The sequence below is a fragment of the Mytilus edulis genome, chromosome 2, assembly GCF_963676685.1.
Source record: "Mytilus edulis chromosome 2, xbMytEdul2.2, whole genome shotgun sequence".
NCBI classification, from domain to species: domain Eukaryota; kingdom Metazoa; phylum Mollusca; class Bivalvia; order Mytilida; family Mytilidae; genus Mytilus; species Mytilus edulis.
Window position 1 is genome coordinate 94668557 of NC_092345.1, and position 19377 is coordinate 94687933.

Here is a 19377-nt window from a genome sequence, read left to right on the forward strand (position 1 = left end):
CAGTCGTGTCCGTGCATTTTATCATGAACCATTCAACCAAAGCTTTTGAAATTTTTATATGTTGTTACTGATGACAAAATAGAGGTCAAGTTCAATAATGACGATTTTGACTTTTACCGTTCAGGCGTTATGGTTCTTGAAAGATTGTAAAATGGTGTTTCCATTCACGTTGTTGCATTTACTCATGAACCATTCAATCTAAGATTTCAAATTTTAATATGTTGATACTGATGACAAAATGGAGGCCAAATTTGATATTGACGATTTTCACTTTCACCATTCATCAGTAATGGTTCTTGTGATATTGCCAGGACACAAATAAATATTAATAAATCCGGTTTGCTGTCGTTGTGACAGCCTCTTGTTTAAAACATTAATTAAAGTTATAATAAACATGTAAAATAAAACATAATAATACTATTAGAATCTTTGTGATCTTGTTTTGGGTAATTTCTTTCATACACCCTGATTTTGATAAATGTTTATCATTGCTGTTAACTTTTCCTCTGCTTTAACATTCATTTCATTGAAGTAAGTAATCTAAGTTTGATCATATTAGTTCATTTCCCTGTTGGAGCTTTACACACACTAACTCATTCTGTCTTTCATAATCTTTTCCTGTCGCTCTGTGAACTATTCCCTGAACCCTCACACTAAGGAGCAGAGGTCATCTTTTCTGAATTGTGGGTGACAATAGATATCAGGTATATTCACATATATGACCACAGCCAGTAGGACATTGTTTACTGATTGTTAACCATTCCTGTATATGATTTATATGTCCTCCGTGAGAACAACCTTGACACCAAACAAACAATCCTTTCACAGGTAAGTGGCTGAAATAATTATAAAACTGGCTTAATATTATTGTTATAACTACCAGTACACAAAATTAAGTAAAATACTGGTACTTTTGGGTAAGAAAATGGTCTACAAGTCTTTCTCTTAACTTAAATCACAAATATTGGTATCAATAAAGTGTTTGTGGTGTCAAAAACAACAGATTCTAATATATTAAACCATTGTGGTGACGTCAGCCTATTCATTTACCGTGGATTCTTTTTCTAGAATCAACGCTTCCCAAATCCGTCGCTGAAATGGACTCACCAGATTATATTCTATTGTTTCCTTTGTGTGCCTAATATCATTAAGTTTGATTTGACTAATTTCCTGATTTCTGTTCACTAATGGAATTATTTTTAAAAACTTACCTTTAATTTTTGTAATTTCTATATACCTTCACTGGGAATCGAACCCATCCATAAATTTTGTAACTTGTTACGGACATTAACATATCGATGAAACCTCTGGGCTACCAATCGGTTACGATTTAAAAGTCTATTTTATATATATAAATGAATATATGATATACATCGGTACAACGGACACACATGGCTTGTACCTTTATTTATGTACATAATAGGTAATCGTATGGTATGAGTTGGTAGCCACGAGGTTTCGTAGTTAAGATAAATGAGTTAAAGCTTAGGACTTGTTTGTTTAGGTTCGAATCCCTGAATTCTCTTTGTTGTTCCAATAGTCTAGATTTCCAGTTTTTGTTCTTGTTTTGAATGTTATTGTGGATATTTTGTGTAAAAAAAGCGATTTTGGTCGTTTATTATCGGATAATGGTTGGCTATTCCATATATTTGAAACAAAACAAAAATGGATTGCATGATATTGGTCCATTTCTGTTTAATTAATTGATATTATATGATTTCATCTGTTTTACTACATAATTTTACAAATTTTAATTCGCAAGTTCCTATGCTGGAAAATCGTGATATGTCTTGAATTAGGCTTATTGCTAGAAATTTCGAAAACATACTTATTATATGCACTATATATAATGTTTTTGTCGGGTTGTTGTCCCTTTGACACATTCTTCATTTCCATTAAGATCAATTCAAATAGAAATAAGTTCGAATATATCTTATTTTGTAAAAACAGATAACATTCGGATGACTGATGATATGAAGATCTTTAAGGGCAGACGTGTTGTGTTATAATATATTTGGTTTGTTTAACCATTTAATTGCAAATTTATTTATTGTACTGGATCATTTGACACAATATCATGGTTAATTAAACTCACTTACCTTCTAATTAAGAATAGGCGTTAATTTTCAAAAGACATTATCACAATAGTTTAAGTGATAGATACAATGGATAACCGTTGATTCATGAAAAACAAACCATTCGCCCTGCGGGCTCATGGTTTTTTATGCCCCACCTACGATAGTAGAGGGGCATTATGTTTTCTGGTCTGTGGCTCCGTTCGTTCGTTCGTTCGTTCGTTCGTTCGTCCGTCCGTTCGTTCGTCCGGCTTCAGGTTAAAGTTTTTGGTCGAGGTAGTTTTTGATGAAGTTGAAGTCCAATCAACTTGAAACTTAGTATATATGTTCCTTATTATATGATCTTTCTAATTTTAATGTCAAATTAGAGTTCTGACCCCAATTTCACGGTCCACTGAACATAGAAAATGATAGTGCGAGTGGGGCATCCGTGTACTGGGGACACATTCTTGTTTTTCAAGAATCAACGCTTATCCATTGTATCTATATCACATATTTCGTCATATGTAACAATCCACAACATGCAAGTTCAAAGTTGAAGGATCAATAAATTTAGATTTTATATCACAGAATACTGATTCATGAATCCCACTTGTTAAATAATTGTGAACATTCAGTAATGAAATATATATATAGATGATTTAAAAATCTCCTATGTACGATAACTTTAATCCAGGACGAATTCATGATCAGAATATTTATTATGCTGAATGTGGGAATTATTTGGAAGAAGTTTTTATTCAAATTACTTATATAATAAAACCAATCTTATCTCCAATTTAAAAGTTTTTTAAGCATGTATAAAAAATGATTATTGATATTTATAGTTCACAGGACTCTTGAATAATCGCGCAGAAAATTATCACCCCATTATTCAACTATTATCATACAGTGATAGTGCAGATTTTAGTTGACCACACTTATCATATGGCACAGGAATTAATCACAGATTTACATTTATGACACAGCCAACCAACTTTGGTCAACACATGATTACACTGGTTACATGTGACCACACTAACCATACAGCACAGGAATTGATCACAGATTTACATTTATGACACAGCCAACCAACTTTGGTCAACACATAAATACACTGGTTACATGTGACCACACTTACCATACAGCACAGGAATTGATCACAGATTTACATTTATGACACAACCAACCCACTTTGGTCAACACACGATTACACTGGTTGCATGTGACATTGATAGTTGTTGACTGATGATTCATCATAGAAATGCTGCCTAAGTGACTCAAATTTATCAATGTGTTTGATACAGTCCACAGTTTAAACCTAGCTAATAACTCTGAAAAACAAATATAAAAACATTATTAGAAAACTCTTCACTTTTAAAGATGCACTTCAATTGACTTGCCCATCCAAAAATAAAATTGTTTATACAGTACAAAGCTAGGGAGGTTATTTCATTCCCTTTTTCTGAATTCTTCAATAAACCTCATGGAGGGTAGAAAAATATCAGTTCATTACCAACTAAAATAATGTTAACATAGCTCCAGAGGAAATTAGAATATCAGTGTTCCAGCTAGCATGAAATGGAGGGGCGCCGCGCCCCGCCCCCGAAATTTTGCGCCCTTCTGCCTTTTTTAAGCGCCCCTGCGCCCCTCTGTGCCCTTTTGAAAAAAAAAAAAGTTTAAAAAACGATCTTTTTTCCTCATATCGTCGCCATTTTGTTGAGGTCTTTATACACACACTTCATTAAGACAACAGATTAAAATTGTTGACACTTGTTACCTATATATAATCACCTATTTGATTAGAGTCAATTACTTAATCAGGTCAAATTTATGACCCTTTGCCCTGAAGCACCAAACATCGAAGTTAAATGAATTGATTATTTTAACACCTGACGATGCAAAATAGAATTTATGAAATAAATGTGAACGGCAGAACGGTGTTCATTTCTATTGTATTTGTTATTTATAAAATAACGTTCATTTAAAAAGAATCATTCCAATAGGTCAACACGCAAAATGCCGACAAAAAAAAAAAATTTGACCAACTCGGAAATGACAAGAAGAAAATATCAAAGACTTGCCAGTCTATTACATCTTTTTTCAAGAATAATGACCATCAAAAAGTAAAAAAAATATTTAATTCTTTACCTTTATGACAAATCAAGAAGAAAGGTTTCTATCAGATATCGCAATTGTTCTTCTATTGTAAATTCCGCCGATTAAGGAGCACTCGAAAGTCTGATTTTTATATCATTTTTTCTTAAATTGAAATCCGTTTTGACTAACTTTAATATTGATATTATTAAATACGCTCAACATGAAGTAAACGGAGATGCTTGTAAAATTAACAAATTAAACAAAACTTACCTAAGTTGAAGTTTGATGTTAATTTGGTAAGGTCCAATCTCCCAGAATAACATGAGTGAACAATCGATCACGTGACACAAATCAGACTTCAGAGGAAAAGTCAGGAAACTGAAATTCACATCCACTGGGAGGGCATAAACACAATCACGGGCGGGCATGTTATTCTGGGAGATTGGACCTTACCAAATTAACATCAAACTTCAACTTAGGTAAGTTTTGTTTAATTTGTTAATTTAATAAGTCCAATCTACCCAGAATCACATGAGTCTTTAGAGTTCAGTTTTCTGTACTTTTATCATATTCTGTTATAACAAATTGAACTCCAATTCACAAGGTGTAAAGCATGGTAAAATTTTTGAATTTCCACCGTTTTGATATATATGTACAACTGTATCTTTCCAATAGTATTTGTAAAATATATATCCTTTATATACACATGATATTTACAACATTTATTTTCCATTTGAATTTAAGACTTCATTACTAAATGTACTGTCATTAGTAGTGGGTCGTTTGTAATGTTTTCTAAAAACACTATCTTTTCTCCATCCTGCTGTTCTTAGAATAGTATCTATAGGTATCTTACCACTCACGTAAGAAGTACAAGCTCCTCTTGTGCTATGAGGCGAGAAAATAGTCATATCGATGCCTGCTAAAACAAGAACTTTTTTAATCCAGCTAGCTATAGTACACTTTTTGACAGCTTTGTGCAATTTTTGATGACTTACAAATAATTGTGTTACATCATTTCTAAGTGCTGCTGTTCTTTCTAAATATTCATTTAAGGTATACACAACACATATTCTATAATCTGGTTTATATGCCTCAATAAACAATTCTGACAACTGATATCCTGGTCTTGTTTGTTTGAGCAAATCTCCATATCTAATTTTTACATATGTTTCTCCTAATTCAAGGTTCCGAATGTCAATAAGAAACAAACTTTGGATTCTTTGTCCTGTTGTCAAAGCCAACAACATTACCAATTTTAATGTTAACTTCTTTAATGAAATATCTTTCACTGGTTTCAAACTTTTTAAGAACTTTAAAACAATTTCAATGTTCCAAGTGACATTATATTTTGGAAGAGAAGGTCTTTTGTTAAAAATTCCCTTCATAAACTGTTTTACTTGGACATGTTTTCCAATTTGAACATTAGTTATCAAATACACAAAACTTGACACAGCAGATTTAGCAGTATTTAAAGCACTGTAACCCAATCCATTTTCAAATAAATTGAAAAGAAACTTTAGAACATTGTTTATAGATGGATTAAATTGATTAATCTTTTCTTCGTTACAAAAAAGCATCCACTTTTGGATATATGACCCATATTGTTTTTGTGTACTTTCTCTCCATAATCCAATGATGATATTGGCAGCGTCTTTTGAAAGGCCTCTTTCACACAATTTTTCCCTGAGACCATGAAAACTCCCAGTCTCATATTTTTTAACTGATGATTTTGACTTGTTTTTGGATTTTGTAAGATATTTTGAACTTTTGGTAGAATGTAGGGTTGTTTGCATACTAATTTCAACATCACAGGAAACCAAGGTTGTGTCGAAAATAACGGAGCTATCACCACTGCTGTTGCTCTTTCTAGACAAATTTTCTGTAATACAGCACTCAATACACTGAAAGGTGGAAAAATATATGCGTAATAATCACTCCAGTTCAAAGAGAAAGCATTAACTGCAAAAGCCTTAACATCTGGTCCAAATGAAACATACTTATCTAACCTGTAATTATATTTTGAGGCAAAAAGGTCAATGTCACAAGGTCCAAACTTGTCCATGATTTGAGCAAATATATTGTCTACTATCATCCATTCCATATCAGCATTAAGCTTTTGCCTGCTAAGTGCATCTGCTTTAATGTTTAACTTTCCTTTTATGAAGAAAACACTTAACCAAATTTTCCTATGCATACACCATAACCAAATTTGTTTAGCTAGTCTATTAAGTGATGTTTTTCTTCCGCCCATTTTATTCAAATATTTTATAGCTGTAGTGTTATCCAGAAATAATTGGACATGTTCTCCGTGTGAATTTTCACAAAATTGTCTTAAGGCCAAAAAGGCTGCCTTTAGCTCAAGATAATTTATATGTTTTTGTCTCTCCTCTTTCGACCAAATACCTGACATATCCAAATTATTTGTAACATCATGTGCACCATATCCTATCATACTACTATCCGACTCAATTTTTCTATCTGGCGATTTGAATACAATAGGTTTGAAACTATATGGTAAATTGAGAATCCACCAATTTATACAGTCTCTAGATTCCTTTGAAAGCTTCATTTTGCTTTCAAAATTTCCTTTATTTATTTTTAACTCAAAGTCTTTTTGTATTTCTAAGGTTTTGTAAAACAAAGGTGCATATAAAACACCATGTTCAGCTGCAACTAATTTCCCAATTAGCTTAGCAAACTCACGCACAGTAATAAATACTTTTCCCAACAAGTCAACACTTAAATTTACAATGTTTGCCACTTTCTTAGCAGTTAGTCTAACAGTCATATTAACTGAGTCTATTTCAAACCCTAAAAACTCAATTTTTGTAGTTGGTGTAACAACTGATTTCTTATCGTGTATAGTAAATCCTAAGCTATCAAATAACATCAAAGAGCTTTCTACATTATTACTGCATTCTTCATGTGAGTCACTGATGAGTAAAATATCATCTATATATGCACAATTTACATATCCTTCTTTTCTCAAAGAGGAGAGCACTGGTTTTAGTAGTTTTGTGAACACTCTAGGAGCGGACGATAAACCGTTAGGCATAGCAGTAAACTGAAAAAAGTTTTCTTTCCATTTAAATCTTAAATATTTCCTGTCCTCAAGACTAATTTTTAGACTATAAAAAGCATCTTTTATGTCCAGTCTAGAAAAGAGGCAGTTTTGTTTTACTAATTCTACAGCTGACTTGAAAGTTTCCATTTTAAAATGTTTATACTCCAAATGTTCATTTAAATTACTTAAATTGAGAATAAGTCTATGAGATCCATCAGGTTTAGGTCTTATAAAAATGTGAGATACAACTTCCCCAAACTGATGGTTAGTAAATTCAATGACACTTTTATTCAACAAATTTGATAGCAGGTCATCAATAATGAGTTGCTCAGTGTCATTAAATTTTATTTCTTTACGTGAACATTTATTACAAGGTTCAGTCTCAAATTCTAAGTGATAACCTTGAGACACAATGCTCAAGAGGTTAATGTCACTTGTAATGTTTTTCCATACTGGTAAACAGTTTGAAATTTTTCCTGCTACAAAATTGGCAGGTAAATTTTTAAGATGATGTAATTCATTAACCATAAAAGTACTTACATTATCTTTTGTGACTAGTGTTTCTTGTGGCCCAGATTTCCCTTGCCTTTCTTGTTTTTCTTTCCCTCTCGGTTGATCTGGGCCCGTTTGGCTAAAAAAGAACTTTTAAAACCACTGCTATAACCACTGTTAAACCCATTGCTCTTATTGTTGTCTCTGTTTGATTTCTCAGGCTCTCTTGTTTTATCTTTTCCAAAACCTTTAGTATAACCAATCTTTTTCCCCAGTTTAACACTGTCGTCAATTTCTTTCATTCTCTTTTCGAGGTCCTCCTGTTCCCCAAACAGATACTTTGAAGAAATCTTTTCCCCTTCATTGGAAAGAACATAGTACTTTTTGTCAAGTGCTGGAGTCAGTAATCTTTTCCGCTGACTAGACATGTCTCTGTGTGCATACAGTAACATATTCAAAGAATCAAGTGCCAATTCGAAATTTTCTTCAGATTCCTCAGTTGAGCTTTTCAAACTTTTGTCCATCAACAAAACCAGAGGAATCATCCCATTCACTAAATAACCTTGAGTTCTCTGAAAATTCCGATCAGAGTCTTTTAAACGTTTGTCAGTCTCTTTCGAAGTCCATAAAACTTTATTGACCTTAGGCACTTCCAAATAATCACAATTCTCGGGTCTAACGTATTTTTCTAATAGCTCTTGTACCTCTTTGCTCCTATGGTCTACCGTAGACTCGGATCCTTGGTTTACGATTTTCGCTATTTCCTCGTGTACGGAAGGCCCCAATTTAGGCTTTTTGGAAAGAACACTTTCTACTCTTTTAATCTTCTCAAACTTAGTCGGTGCAATTTCCACTTTTCTCTGTTTACTCTTTGGTTCACCTTCCTCATCTTCATTTGACGATTCAAAATCTCCTTCGGATTCTTCTTCCGATATGCTGTCGTAAAAACTATCAGCTGTGTTTACACTACTTGGTGACCTGTTGACCTTGCTACGCGCATGCGTACTGGAAGCTGTAACCGGTGCGCGTTTGTTTTGAATACACGCATTTTTTATCTCTGAAACAGATTTAGTCAGAGCGTTTATTGCTCTCTGTTGTTCCAAAATGAGTTTCTGATTATTGATCATCTGCTCCTGGTACATTCCAATTAAATCTGGCCTATTTGTTTGGTCAGATGTAGCGGTACTCGTACTCGTAGCCCCTCCTTTTTTAATTTTTCCAGAAAACATAGAAGTAGCACTATTTTTCCCCACATTATCTGATGGAGCTCCAATGATTTGAAGAGAACCATCATCATTCACAATAACTGTTTGATTTTCAAATATATTGCAATCTTCCACTTGGATAGGTTCTATCGTAAATTCCTCCGCCATTCTGGGAAACACGTGCCCTCGGTTTTCGAAATCGAAAACTGAGATATAATCTTTACTTTATAATTTTCAAACGTATTTTTACGATATCTGTTTTACTATAATCACATAAATCCAATATAAAATACAATTTCCTGACAGATCATAGAATAAAATCCATAATTCGAATAATTTTTCCTCACAAAATAAGTTCCAATTTGCTTATGAAAGGATCAACCTCGTTCTGATTTGTGTCACGTGATCGATTGTTCACTCATGTGATTCTGGGTAGATTGGACTTATTAAATTGATAATAAACTTACAAAATTGAATCAATTTATTATTGTGCCGATTACGGAGCTCTCGAAAGTCCGATTTTTGTATCAATTTTCTTATTGAAATCACAGGCACTTGTTTCTATCCATTGAAGACCCCCTATCAACGTATATTTCCGTAAATATATGTTGATAGGGGGTCTTCCAATGAACAAGTGCCTGTGATTGAAATCCATTTTGACAAACTTATTGATTTTATTAGATACGCTCAACATGATACGGAGATGCTTATTGAATTGAACAGACAACAGTGAAACAATGTATGGTCTTGTCTGGCAAAACAGCTGTTGGACGTCAGAGCAATCTCGGACTAGATTTAAACTTATACATGTTATATGTTCTAAATAAATGATTTTTAAACTTGTATATTATAGCTATTTAACTTAGCTACATGCTTGCTAAAAATATGTCTTTATGTGGTAACATAAAGTATTTGATTTTTTTTCAGTGAGAACGCGCTAAAGTGCCTTTTTAAAAACGCGCCCCTCTATTTTCAAATCCTAGCTGGAACACTGAATATCATAACCATAATAATTATGTTCTCTGTAAATTCAGATTTTTATGCTTGCATTTATTTTGAGAATGTTTAATTCCAGTTGTTTTCTACAGGTTTACTGTCCAGCTGACTCACACTTATATTGATGATGATGGAAGTTTTTAACGACCTTGACTGGCTATACAGCCCTTGCACGGTCAGCTAAGTAATATTGATAAGGTCAGCCAATGCTTATCTATAATATTACCTACGTAAGATATAAACCAATCATCTTGTATCTCTTATAATATTACCTAAGTAAGATATAAACCAATCATCTTGTATCCCTTATAACATTACCTAAGTAAGATATAACCCAAGTATGTTGTATCTCTAATAACATTACCTAAGTAAGATATAAACCAATCATCTTGTATCCCTAATAACATTACCTAAGTAAGATATAAACTAATCATCTTATATCACTTATAACATTACCTAAGTAAGATATAAACCAATCATCTTGTATCTCTTATAACATTACCTAAGTAAGATATAAACCAATCATCTTTTTTGCATCTCTTATAACATTACCCAAGTAAGATATAAACCAATCATCTTGTATCTCTTATAACATTACCTAAGTAAGATATAAACCAATCATCTTGTATCTCTTCAGGTATTTTAGGCCTTCGTTCTCCTAGAACCACTAGCATGCATACTGTGGTCTGTACATCTCCCTATTAAGGAACAATTCATATTTTTTAACTGAATCTAGTAAAACTGTAATTATTAACAAGAATGTGTCCAAAGTACACAGATGCCCTGCTCACACTATCATTTTCTATGTTCAGTGGACCGTGAAACTGGGCTAAAAACTCGAATTTGGCATTGAAATAAGAAAGATCATATCATAGGGAACATGTGTACTAAATTTCAAGCTGATTGAACTTCAACTTCATCAAAAACTACCTTGACTAATAACTTTAACCTGAAGAGGGACAGACGGACAGACGAATGAACAAACGGAGGCAAATTAAATTATAGAACAGAAACGAAAAATTCAGGAAATATTCAATTTGTCAAGGGGCAAGAACAGTTATAGTGACACCTCCCAACTTCATACTTGATCTGTATTTTGTGATAATAAGCATTGTGTATAAGTGTTAATACATTTGGTTGAGGCAAATTAAAGTTAGAGAATGAAAACAAAAAGTTTAGCAATTTTTATGTTTATAAAAGGGCAACTCAAGAATGGTAAAATTGACACCACCCAATTTCGAACTTTATCTGTATTATGTGGTTATTAACATTATGTATCAGTTTCATAACATTTACTTGAGGCAAACTAAAATTAGAGAACAGAAACGAAAAATTCAGTAATTTTTCTATTTGTAAAGTTGCATACCTCTAGAATGGTAAACTTGAAGCCTCCAAAATTCAAACTTGATCTGAGTTTTGTGGTAATAAGCATTGTGTATAAGTTTCATAACATTTGGACCAATTACCTTAGCTTTAGGTCGTAAATAATTTGCACTGTTGTTTTACAAACATATTTCAACTAGAGTTACTTCCCCTTTTTTGACACCATTCAAAATTGTTCCTTTATTTACGTTTTTTGGGTGAAAAAGATTAAATCTTAAAACAATAAAATTCAAATACATATTGAAAAATAACTTTTCATTATTTTTTATACCTTTATACAATTTAAAAAAAAAGTTGAAAATTATTTTGTTTATCTTTACTTCCTTTAACTTAATTACAAAATTTTATCATAGTCTAATTTCCTTGAAAAATTACATGATGATGTGTTTTAAGGCTGAATGGTCACGAACATTTTAAAATTACTTTTGAAAAATAAATTCTAGTATTTGATGTTAGAGGATGAATTACATCATCACAATATGTAAAGAACATAAGGCTATGTTACACGAATTTATAACCAGGTGCTCCGCAGGGCGCAGCTTTATACGACCGCAGAGGTCGAACCCTGAACAGTTGGGGCAAGTATGGACAAAACATTCAAGCATGATACAGCTCTGAATTTGGATTGTGATCAAATTTTTGACATTACATGGTTTTTTTTTACACAAAACAAATGCCAAGATTTTACAAATCAATTAAAGATTTCTTCTTCAAACTTTTTAAATCTAAAATTAAATAGTTGACACAGCATAGGTTTCTGACACAGAATGAATGTGGTCTAATGAACTTAAAAGGGTTTTTTTGCCTTTGAGCAAATCACTATGCTGTTGAATATTAATCCTCTCAAAAAAATGTTTGAAGAAATTTTCTTTTTATTTATGAAATCTGAAATGAGAAAAATTTAACCCCCCCCCCCCTTTTTTTTCACATCCCCGTTTCCCTTTTTCAAAACTGATATCAATTCAAATTTCTAATGGAGTTTGCAACAATAACTACTCATTTAAATACATCATAAAATATTAAGATGTAAAAAAACTGCTTGTTATCACTGAATGGTAAAGATTATTTAAATTTATCAGTTGGTAGTAAAAAGTGTATATACATTGTATATTGTATATAACAAAGATTTAAGTTGATTCTGGACAAAGAAAGATAACTCCAATTAAAAAAAATTCTTGCTATTGCACAAATAGGATATTTCTTGCTTACTATTCTGGACAAAGAAAGATAACTCTAATTTAAAAAAAAATTGCTATTTCACAATATTGTGCAATTAGATATTTCTTGCCATTGCACAATACTGTGCAATTGAAAAGACTTGCTATTGCACAATACTTAATATAATAATTTTAGATCCTGATTTGGACCAACTTGAAAGCTGGGCCCATAATCAAAAATCTAAGTACATGTTTAGATTCAGTATATCAAAGAGGCCCAAGAATTCAATTTTTGTTAAAATCAAACTTAGTTTAATTTTGGACCCTTTGGACTTTAATGTAGAATTTGAAATTTGAAAACAGGACCAAAAATGAAGAATCTACATACACAGTTAGATTTGGCATATCAAAGAACCCCAAGGATTCAATTTTTGATGAAATCAAACAAAGTTTAATTTTGGACCCTTTGGACCTTAATGTAGACCAATTTGAAAACTGGACCAAAAAAACTTCAATAATCAAGAATCTAAGTACATTTTTAGATTCAACATATCAAAGAACCCAACCGATTCATTTTTTGTCAAAATCAAACTAAGTTTAATTTTGGACCCTTTGGACCTTAATGTAGACCAATTTTAAAAACTGGACCAAAAGTTGAGAATCTACATATACAGTTAGATTCGGCATATCAAAGAACCCCAATTATTCAATTTTGATGAAATCAAACAAAGTTTAATTTTGGACCCTTTGGGCCCCTTTTTCCTAAACTGTTGGGACCAAAACTCCCAAAATCAATACCAACCTTCCTTTTATGGTCATAAGCCTTGTGTTTAAATTTCATAGATTTGTATTTACTTATACTAACATTATAGTGCGAAAACCAAGAAAAATGCTTATTTGGGTCCCTTTTTGGCCCCTAATTCCTAATCTGTTGGGTCCTAAACTCCCAAAATAAATACCAACCTTCCTTTTGTGGTCATAAACATTGTGTTTAAATTTCATAGATTTCCATTTACTTAACCTAAGGTTATTGTGCAAAAACCAAGAAAAATGCTTATTTGGGCCCTTTATTGGCCCCTTATTCCTAAACTATTGAAACCAAAACTCCCAAAATCAATCCCAATCTTTCTTTTGTGGTCATAAACCTTGTGTCAAAATTTCATAGATTTCTATTTACTTAAACTAAAGTTATGGTGCGAAAACCAAGAAAATGCTTATTTGGGCCCTTTTTGGCCCCTTATTCCTAAAATGTTGGGACCAAAACTCCCAAAATCAATACCAACCTTCCTTTTATGGTCATAAACCTTCTGTTAAAATTTCATAGATTTCTATTCACTTTTACTAAAGTTAGAGTGCGAAAACTAAAAGTATTCGGACGCCGGACGACGACGACGACGACGACGACGCAGACGCCAACGTGATAGCAATATACGACGAAAATTTTTTCAAAATTTGCGGTCGTATAAAAATCTTTAAAAGTGCAATGAAATAATAATTAATAAGATTTAAAATGACTTAACCAAGTGAACATGCATTGATGTTTTGGTAACTTTGATTTACATTATAAGAAAAATGTACCATAAATACTGAAATTCAGCTCGAAAAAGTTTGTACGCCTTATGACCTGAGATTTGATTCTTGAATGCAGGTCATGACCTGCATTTTCATCGTCACAGGTTGACAGGTATGACATTTGGTTGAGGCAAACTAAAGTAAGGGAACAGAAATCAACTTTGAGATAAATGGTGGGGCATAAAAAAGTTCTGACAGTTGTCTCATTAATAGTAGAGGATTAATTTTAAATTACAACATCATATCCTTAGGTAAGTTAATTATCTATGCCATATATTTTACCTCTTCAGCAAAGTATTTTAACATTTGTTCCACACAATCAGTAAATGCAAACTCTGAAATCTCAACTTCCTTCATCAGTAGCAACATATTTATGTCCTCATTAACCTTGGAATTGTGGTTGTTTGCAGGGTTAGCCTCAGTTTCATTTGCACTTAAAGGTGGTGAATCTTGATTGTTCTGTTTAGGGACCTCTGAGGGATCCTTGATTTCATGTCGCGGCACGAATGCTTCTTTTGGTAATTTAAAATCCTATAAATATAAAAATTTGACTATTTATAAATTACGTACAATCCTTTCAATGTTGTTTCTTATTGATTTCATGTTTGAACTCACAATTTTGGCATTAGATAGGTTCACATAGTGCGGCATGCTGACGTAAAGCCTGATAAAAAATTTCAAGTAACTCTTATATGTAGTTCCCTAGATATGGCCATTATGCTGAAAACATGAGTATGTTGATGAACAATGAATCTGAAACCTTGTCACTTAGTAAACATGCTGACATAAAGACTGATAACAAATTTCTTGAAACTCATATTTGTAGTTCACCAAAATGAGAAGGAAATTTCATTCATGTTCATTATACTTAGATAATTAAGTATTTGGTAAACAAGAGTTTGATTATAAACCAGGAATCTCAAACATGCCACACTGTTAAGTATACATGTCAACCTCTGACAATGGGAAATCATGTCATGACATGACATGATATGTCAAAAAGCGTGTGAAAACGCGTGACGTAGATGCGGACTTGTGAATATGAATTTGGTAATGTTCATAATTTCATACAAATTTGTGAATATAATAAAACAATATATATTCTACTGTGAACTTTTATTGTATTAAACAGTGGTCTGTTATGTTGCTTTTAAAGCACCACCACTAGGCACATATTCAAAACAACTGCCAGTTTCAAGTTTAGTTACATTTATTTGATAACAGCACACAATACAAATGTAACATAGTCAAGTTTTGATCAGAATTCAGTGTCAATTTCTTTATAATTGAAAAGACTCTCCCACAGTAGGAATTGATATTTGACTGAATTAGCTTCATCAAGATTTGAAAGAATGTCATAATGTTTTTTTTTTTTGGCAATGTAAAATGTCATCTATTATCTCTGCCATTGCTCCCATTGCTATTGCCTGGTTAAAACTGGGTAGTTAATCAGAAGAAAGCTGCTACTATGAGAGTTGATCCAACAGTTCTGTGATATTTTTATTCCCATGGCCTGTAGAAATCTGTTGCCATGTTGGCTAGATTTGAAACTGAAATTGAAAAAGAAAAATGTTTTATAAATTTGATTTCCATTAGGGCTATTTCAGAAAAAAATGTAGGGGGGGGGGGGGGGGGGGGGGGGGGTTGGAAGGCAGTTTTGGAAGGCAGTTTTTGTCAGCATCCACCACCCAGACAATTGTAATTGAGAATTATGGTGCATTATAGTGTGAAAAGTTGCTCTGATACCCATCACCCATGTATTATTAATATAATGTGCCTTCCAACACCCCTATACATTTTTTTCTGGAATAGCCCTTAGATAAACATGTTAAATGCTTATTCAAATAGCTACATTGTATTTCTCCTCTCACATGTATTGGGTTTTTTTCATTGATCATAGAATGCACAAATTATGCGTTACTTGTCACTCGATCATTTAAACTCGAACACCAAAATATAATTTATAAATCTTGAATCTTGCCGTACACATCGTTTTGGCTTAACAATCGGCACTTTAGACGACGGTACAGGCCCTGAAAGTGACCTCTTTCTGTGCACATTTCCCCTATAAAGTGAATTTGAAAGAAAGTCACAAAATCGTTTAAACTAATCACAAACTACTTACCTTTTACTGTTTGTCCATATAGAAAAATAAGCAATATGGCAGCCAAACAATTACTTCGAATTTTTCGGTATTTATCGCCGAATAAGGAAAAAACCCGAGAAAAGCGATATCACTAACGACCAAAAAATGAAAAGAACGAGAAAGCGTGTAAAGTGGTGAAAAGCGTGTACACGCCATGTGACAAAATCCTCGTGTGTAAACTGTTGAAAAAGCTTGTATTACACGCGAATATCATGTCACTTGACATGTATGCTGTTAAGCATGTTCACAACAACTTGATAACACATTTTAGAGAGTGGGGGTGTTAAAATCACATTGTCATAACTCATCAATCTGAGATAAAAATGCACACAACTGCAATGTACGGAAGATTCTATGATACTATAAAAGACTGCCAAAATTGAGAAATTTATCAAACAATTATGACTTACTGGTCCAATATTTTCCATATGACCAAATGTTGGAAAAGATTGTTCCACATCTGCTCCCCCAAACAAAATATCCCATTCCACAGGTGGATTAATCTGTCCTCGGGCAATGCTGGACAGGTCTGTATCAGTCATATCATCATCTTCTACAAATAAAGCAGTAATACAAATCTATAAAAATGGACATGGAAATCAGATCTATACTGTACCATAATGATCTTATTACTCGATTAATAATAAAATGCTCTTGGTACAAAATTATTTGTACCAAGTTTGGAGATTTGTTTTTAAAACCTTGACACTGATTTTCTTTCAGTCCTATATCTAGATTTGACATATTTTTTTTTATTTCTAACATGAAAACAGGCTTTTTTCTTGACCATTGGTTCGCCCGTTTGAATGGTTTTACACTAGTAATTTTTGGGGCCCTTTATAGCTTGCTGTTCGGTGTGAGCCAAGGCTCCGTGTTGAAGGCGGTACCTTGACCTATAATGTTTTATTTTTATAAATTGTTACTTGAATGGATAGTTGTCTTATTGGCACTCGTACCAAATCTTCCTTTATCTATTTTTTCTTGCAAAACGCAGTTGAGGTGGTCATGACTTTTGCCTGACCTCAAATGTAACAGACATAAATTGAAATTATAAATTAAAAGTTTAAATTAAAGTAATAAGTTATGAAAATCAATCCATTAAGAATTAATCTGTGTTTTTTTTCTGTAATGTGTCTTTGTTGTATATATGTGTAAACAATAAGATTCTCTAGTTTCTTGACTAGATTCAGAACAGAATAAGTGTGAATAAGATTTGCATCTTATTTGAAAATGGTCTAATTCCAGCTTAATACATATTCTGTCAGATGGAGGGGGCTACTTAGAGATGGTGGACTTTTCAGAGTGCTGTGAACTAGATTAATTTGCTGCATATTATAAGCTGAAATTATATACTGTATTAGACCAGAACTACACACATTACCTGAGGTAGCATCCATTGTTTGTTTATCTTTCTCTGTAGACTTGGGAGTATCTGGCTGATTAACTGAAAATACACATGTACATGTAATAACAATTTACTTTGAAAACAAATTTGTGACTTAAAAACCATTAATGATTACCACTTCTGACCTTCAATTTTTTTTCTTTTCAATTTCAACATAAATTGCAATAAAAATACAAAACAAAATGAAATCAGATGATTGTTTTCTTTTGTGTTTTATGATAATCATGATATTGTATGCAAAATTGTATCTACGACTGCAAAACGCTCATTGTTAACCTTTTTTTAAGATAGCATGAATTGTTGAAAGGAAACTTTCAGAGAAGTATAAATGTATTAACATCTTTAAGGGGTTTGAGTATTTTGTTGTGGAAAAGACATCCACTGGCTGCTAGACACCAATCTGAATACAAGACTCAGATCTATACCATCTATACCAAACTAAATTTTCTATTTACCTTTATCTTTAGGTTTTTCACTAACATTAGACATAACTGATTCTGTTCTAAGTAAGTTCTTAGTTACAGTTGGTTTTGTGTAAATTGCTTTCAACATCCTCCAACTCTGTGCAACCTGCAAAAAAACTTTCATTAATAACCATATTACACATTTTCAATAACAAAGGTGCACATGCAGGAATTTTTACTGTCTTTTACTGTGTTTACTCAATAGGATTGAATTGAATTTTCAAGTTCTATAAAAATATATTACGACACGCTTCTGGCAACTTACATGGAATATCAAACACGTTTATTAATACAGTACTAATTAATAATACCATCCAGTGCATATTAACAATAACAATTATAGTAAATAAGTTCTTTCTATAGTTCTCTAGGTGATTTTTCTCATTTTTAATGTATTGTTGTTTAGTTGCAGTCTCATTGACATATAACCAGTAATTCCTTTTATTCCATCTATGGGCCATCAAGTTTGCACATCTAATAACAGCAATTCATTGAAATAAATGTATTAACAATACTATATTAATGTAGTAGACAATCAGTTTTTGACATTTTATAGTACCGGTACATGTATTTGATAAATACCTGGAATCTGTCATTTTGATCAGAGACTTGAGCATTATGTTCACACATTTCTTCAAAAGATCTTCCATGAAGAATATACTGCTTGGCACAATTCACAAACCACTCCATAGATAGTAACTGTGGATATAAAAAAAAACTATAAACATCATTCATATATTTCTAACATTTAGGAAAATAGTGCTTTTTCATATTTCTATTTTTCTATTAAATCAAGTTTTAACTTTATAATTCTGAGACATTTGAGAATGTCATTTGGTCTGAAACATACGAACACAGAATTATGCATGGGATTTTGCTGATAAAGATGCTGAATTAATAAATCTTTATGAAACTAAAGAGGTGATCACAGATACTCTTGTCAGTAGCAGATAAGAAATCATGATTTTGTTTGGTGCTCAAATTCATTCCATATCAAAATTTCATAAGGTTTTCAATCTATTCTTTAGAATCCATTCATCTTTTTATTTCTCCAACTATCAAGTGCCATAACTCTGGAATGGTATGTAAAATTTTATTTAACCTATCTTTATTGGTCTAAAACATTCAATTAAAATTCAATAAATTTCATAAAATTGTTCTATATTTATCATCATGAAACAAAAGTGTGACTGACTGAGGGGAAGACATTAGATTCCTGTATACCCTTGAATGTCAAACAAGGTATAATAATTATATTTAAATACTAAATTTGTAATTTAGGATGTAGAGACAGACAAAACAAAAATGATTCTGAGTGTTGCATATAAACACATGA

At 32.3% G+C, this 19377-nt stretch overlaps 2 protein-coding genes across 4 annotated transcripts in view; both read right to left on the reverse strand.

Annotated features, from left to right (window-relative positions):
- Positions 1 to 367: 367 nt before the first annotated feature.
- The window catches only part of LOC139513547 (GATOR2 complex protein WDR24-like), a 32391-nt gene continuing 13381 nt past the window's right edge, over positions 368 to 19377 (reverse strand). For all 3 annotated transcript variants that reach the window (XM_071302167.1, XM_071302165.1, XM_071302166.1), the window contains 8 exons: positions 18624 to 18740; positions 18033 to 18147; positions 17554 to 17616; positions 16583 to 16725; positions 14309 to 14557; positions 10513 to 10612; positions 3196 to 3388; positions 368 to 836 (listed from right to left, as the gene is read on the reverse strand). In XM_071302167.1, the coding sequence (XP_071158268.1) occupies positions 701 to 836; positions 3196 to 3388; positions 10513 to 10612; positions 14309 to 14557; positions 16583 to 16725; positions 17554 to 17616; positions 18033 to 18147; positions 18624 to 18740 (1116 nt within the window). In that variant the 3' untranslated portion in view covers positions 368 to 700. The remainder of the gene's footprint in view (positions 837 to 3195; positions 3389 to 10512; positions 10613 to 14308; positions 14558 to 16582; positions 16726 to 17553; positions 17617 to 18032; positions 18148 to 18623; positions 18741 to 19377) is intronic.
- On the reverse strand, positions 5930 to 9368 carry LOC139513548 (uncharacterized). Its single transcript, XM_071302168.1, has 2 exons — positions 7762 to 9368; positions 5930 to 6058 (listed from the first exon to the last, which is right to left on the reverse strand). Exon 1 carries the CDS (start codon positions 9084 to 9086, stop codon positions 7776 to 7778), a length of 1311 nt encoding a protein of 436 aa, XP_071158269.1. The 5' UTR covers positions 9087 to 9368; the 3' UTR covers positions 5930 to 6058; positions 7762 to 7775.

Excerpts from the sequence above, each read along its gene's own strand:
- LOC139513548 (XM_071302168.1), bottom strand. The coding sequence starts at position 9,086 with ATGGCGGAGGAATTTACGATAGAACCTATCCAAGTGGAAGATTGCAAT.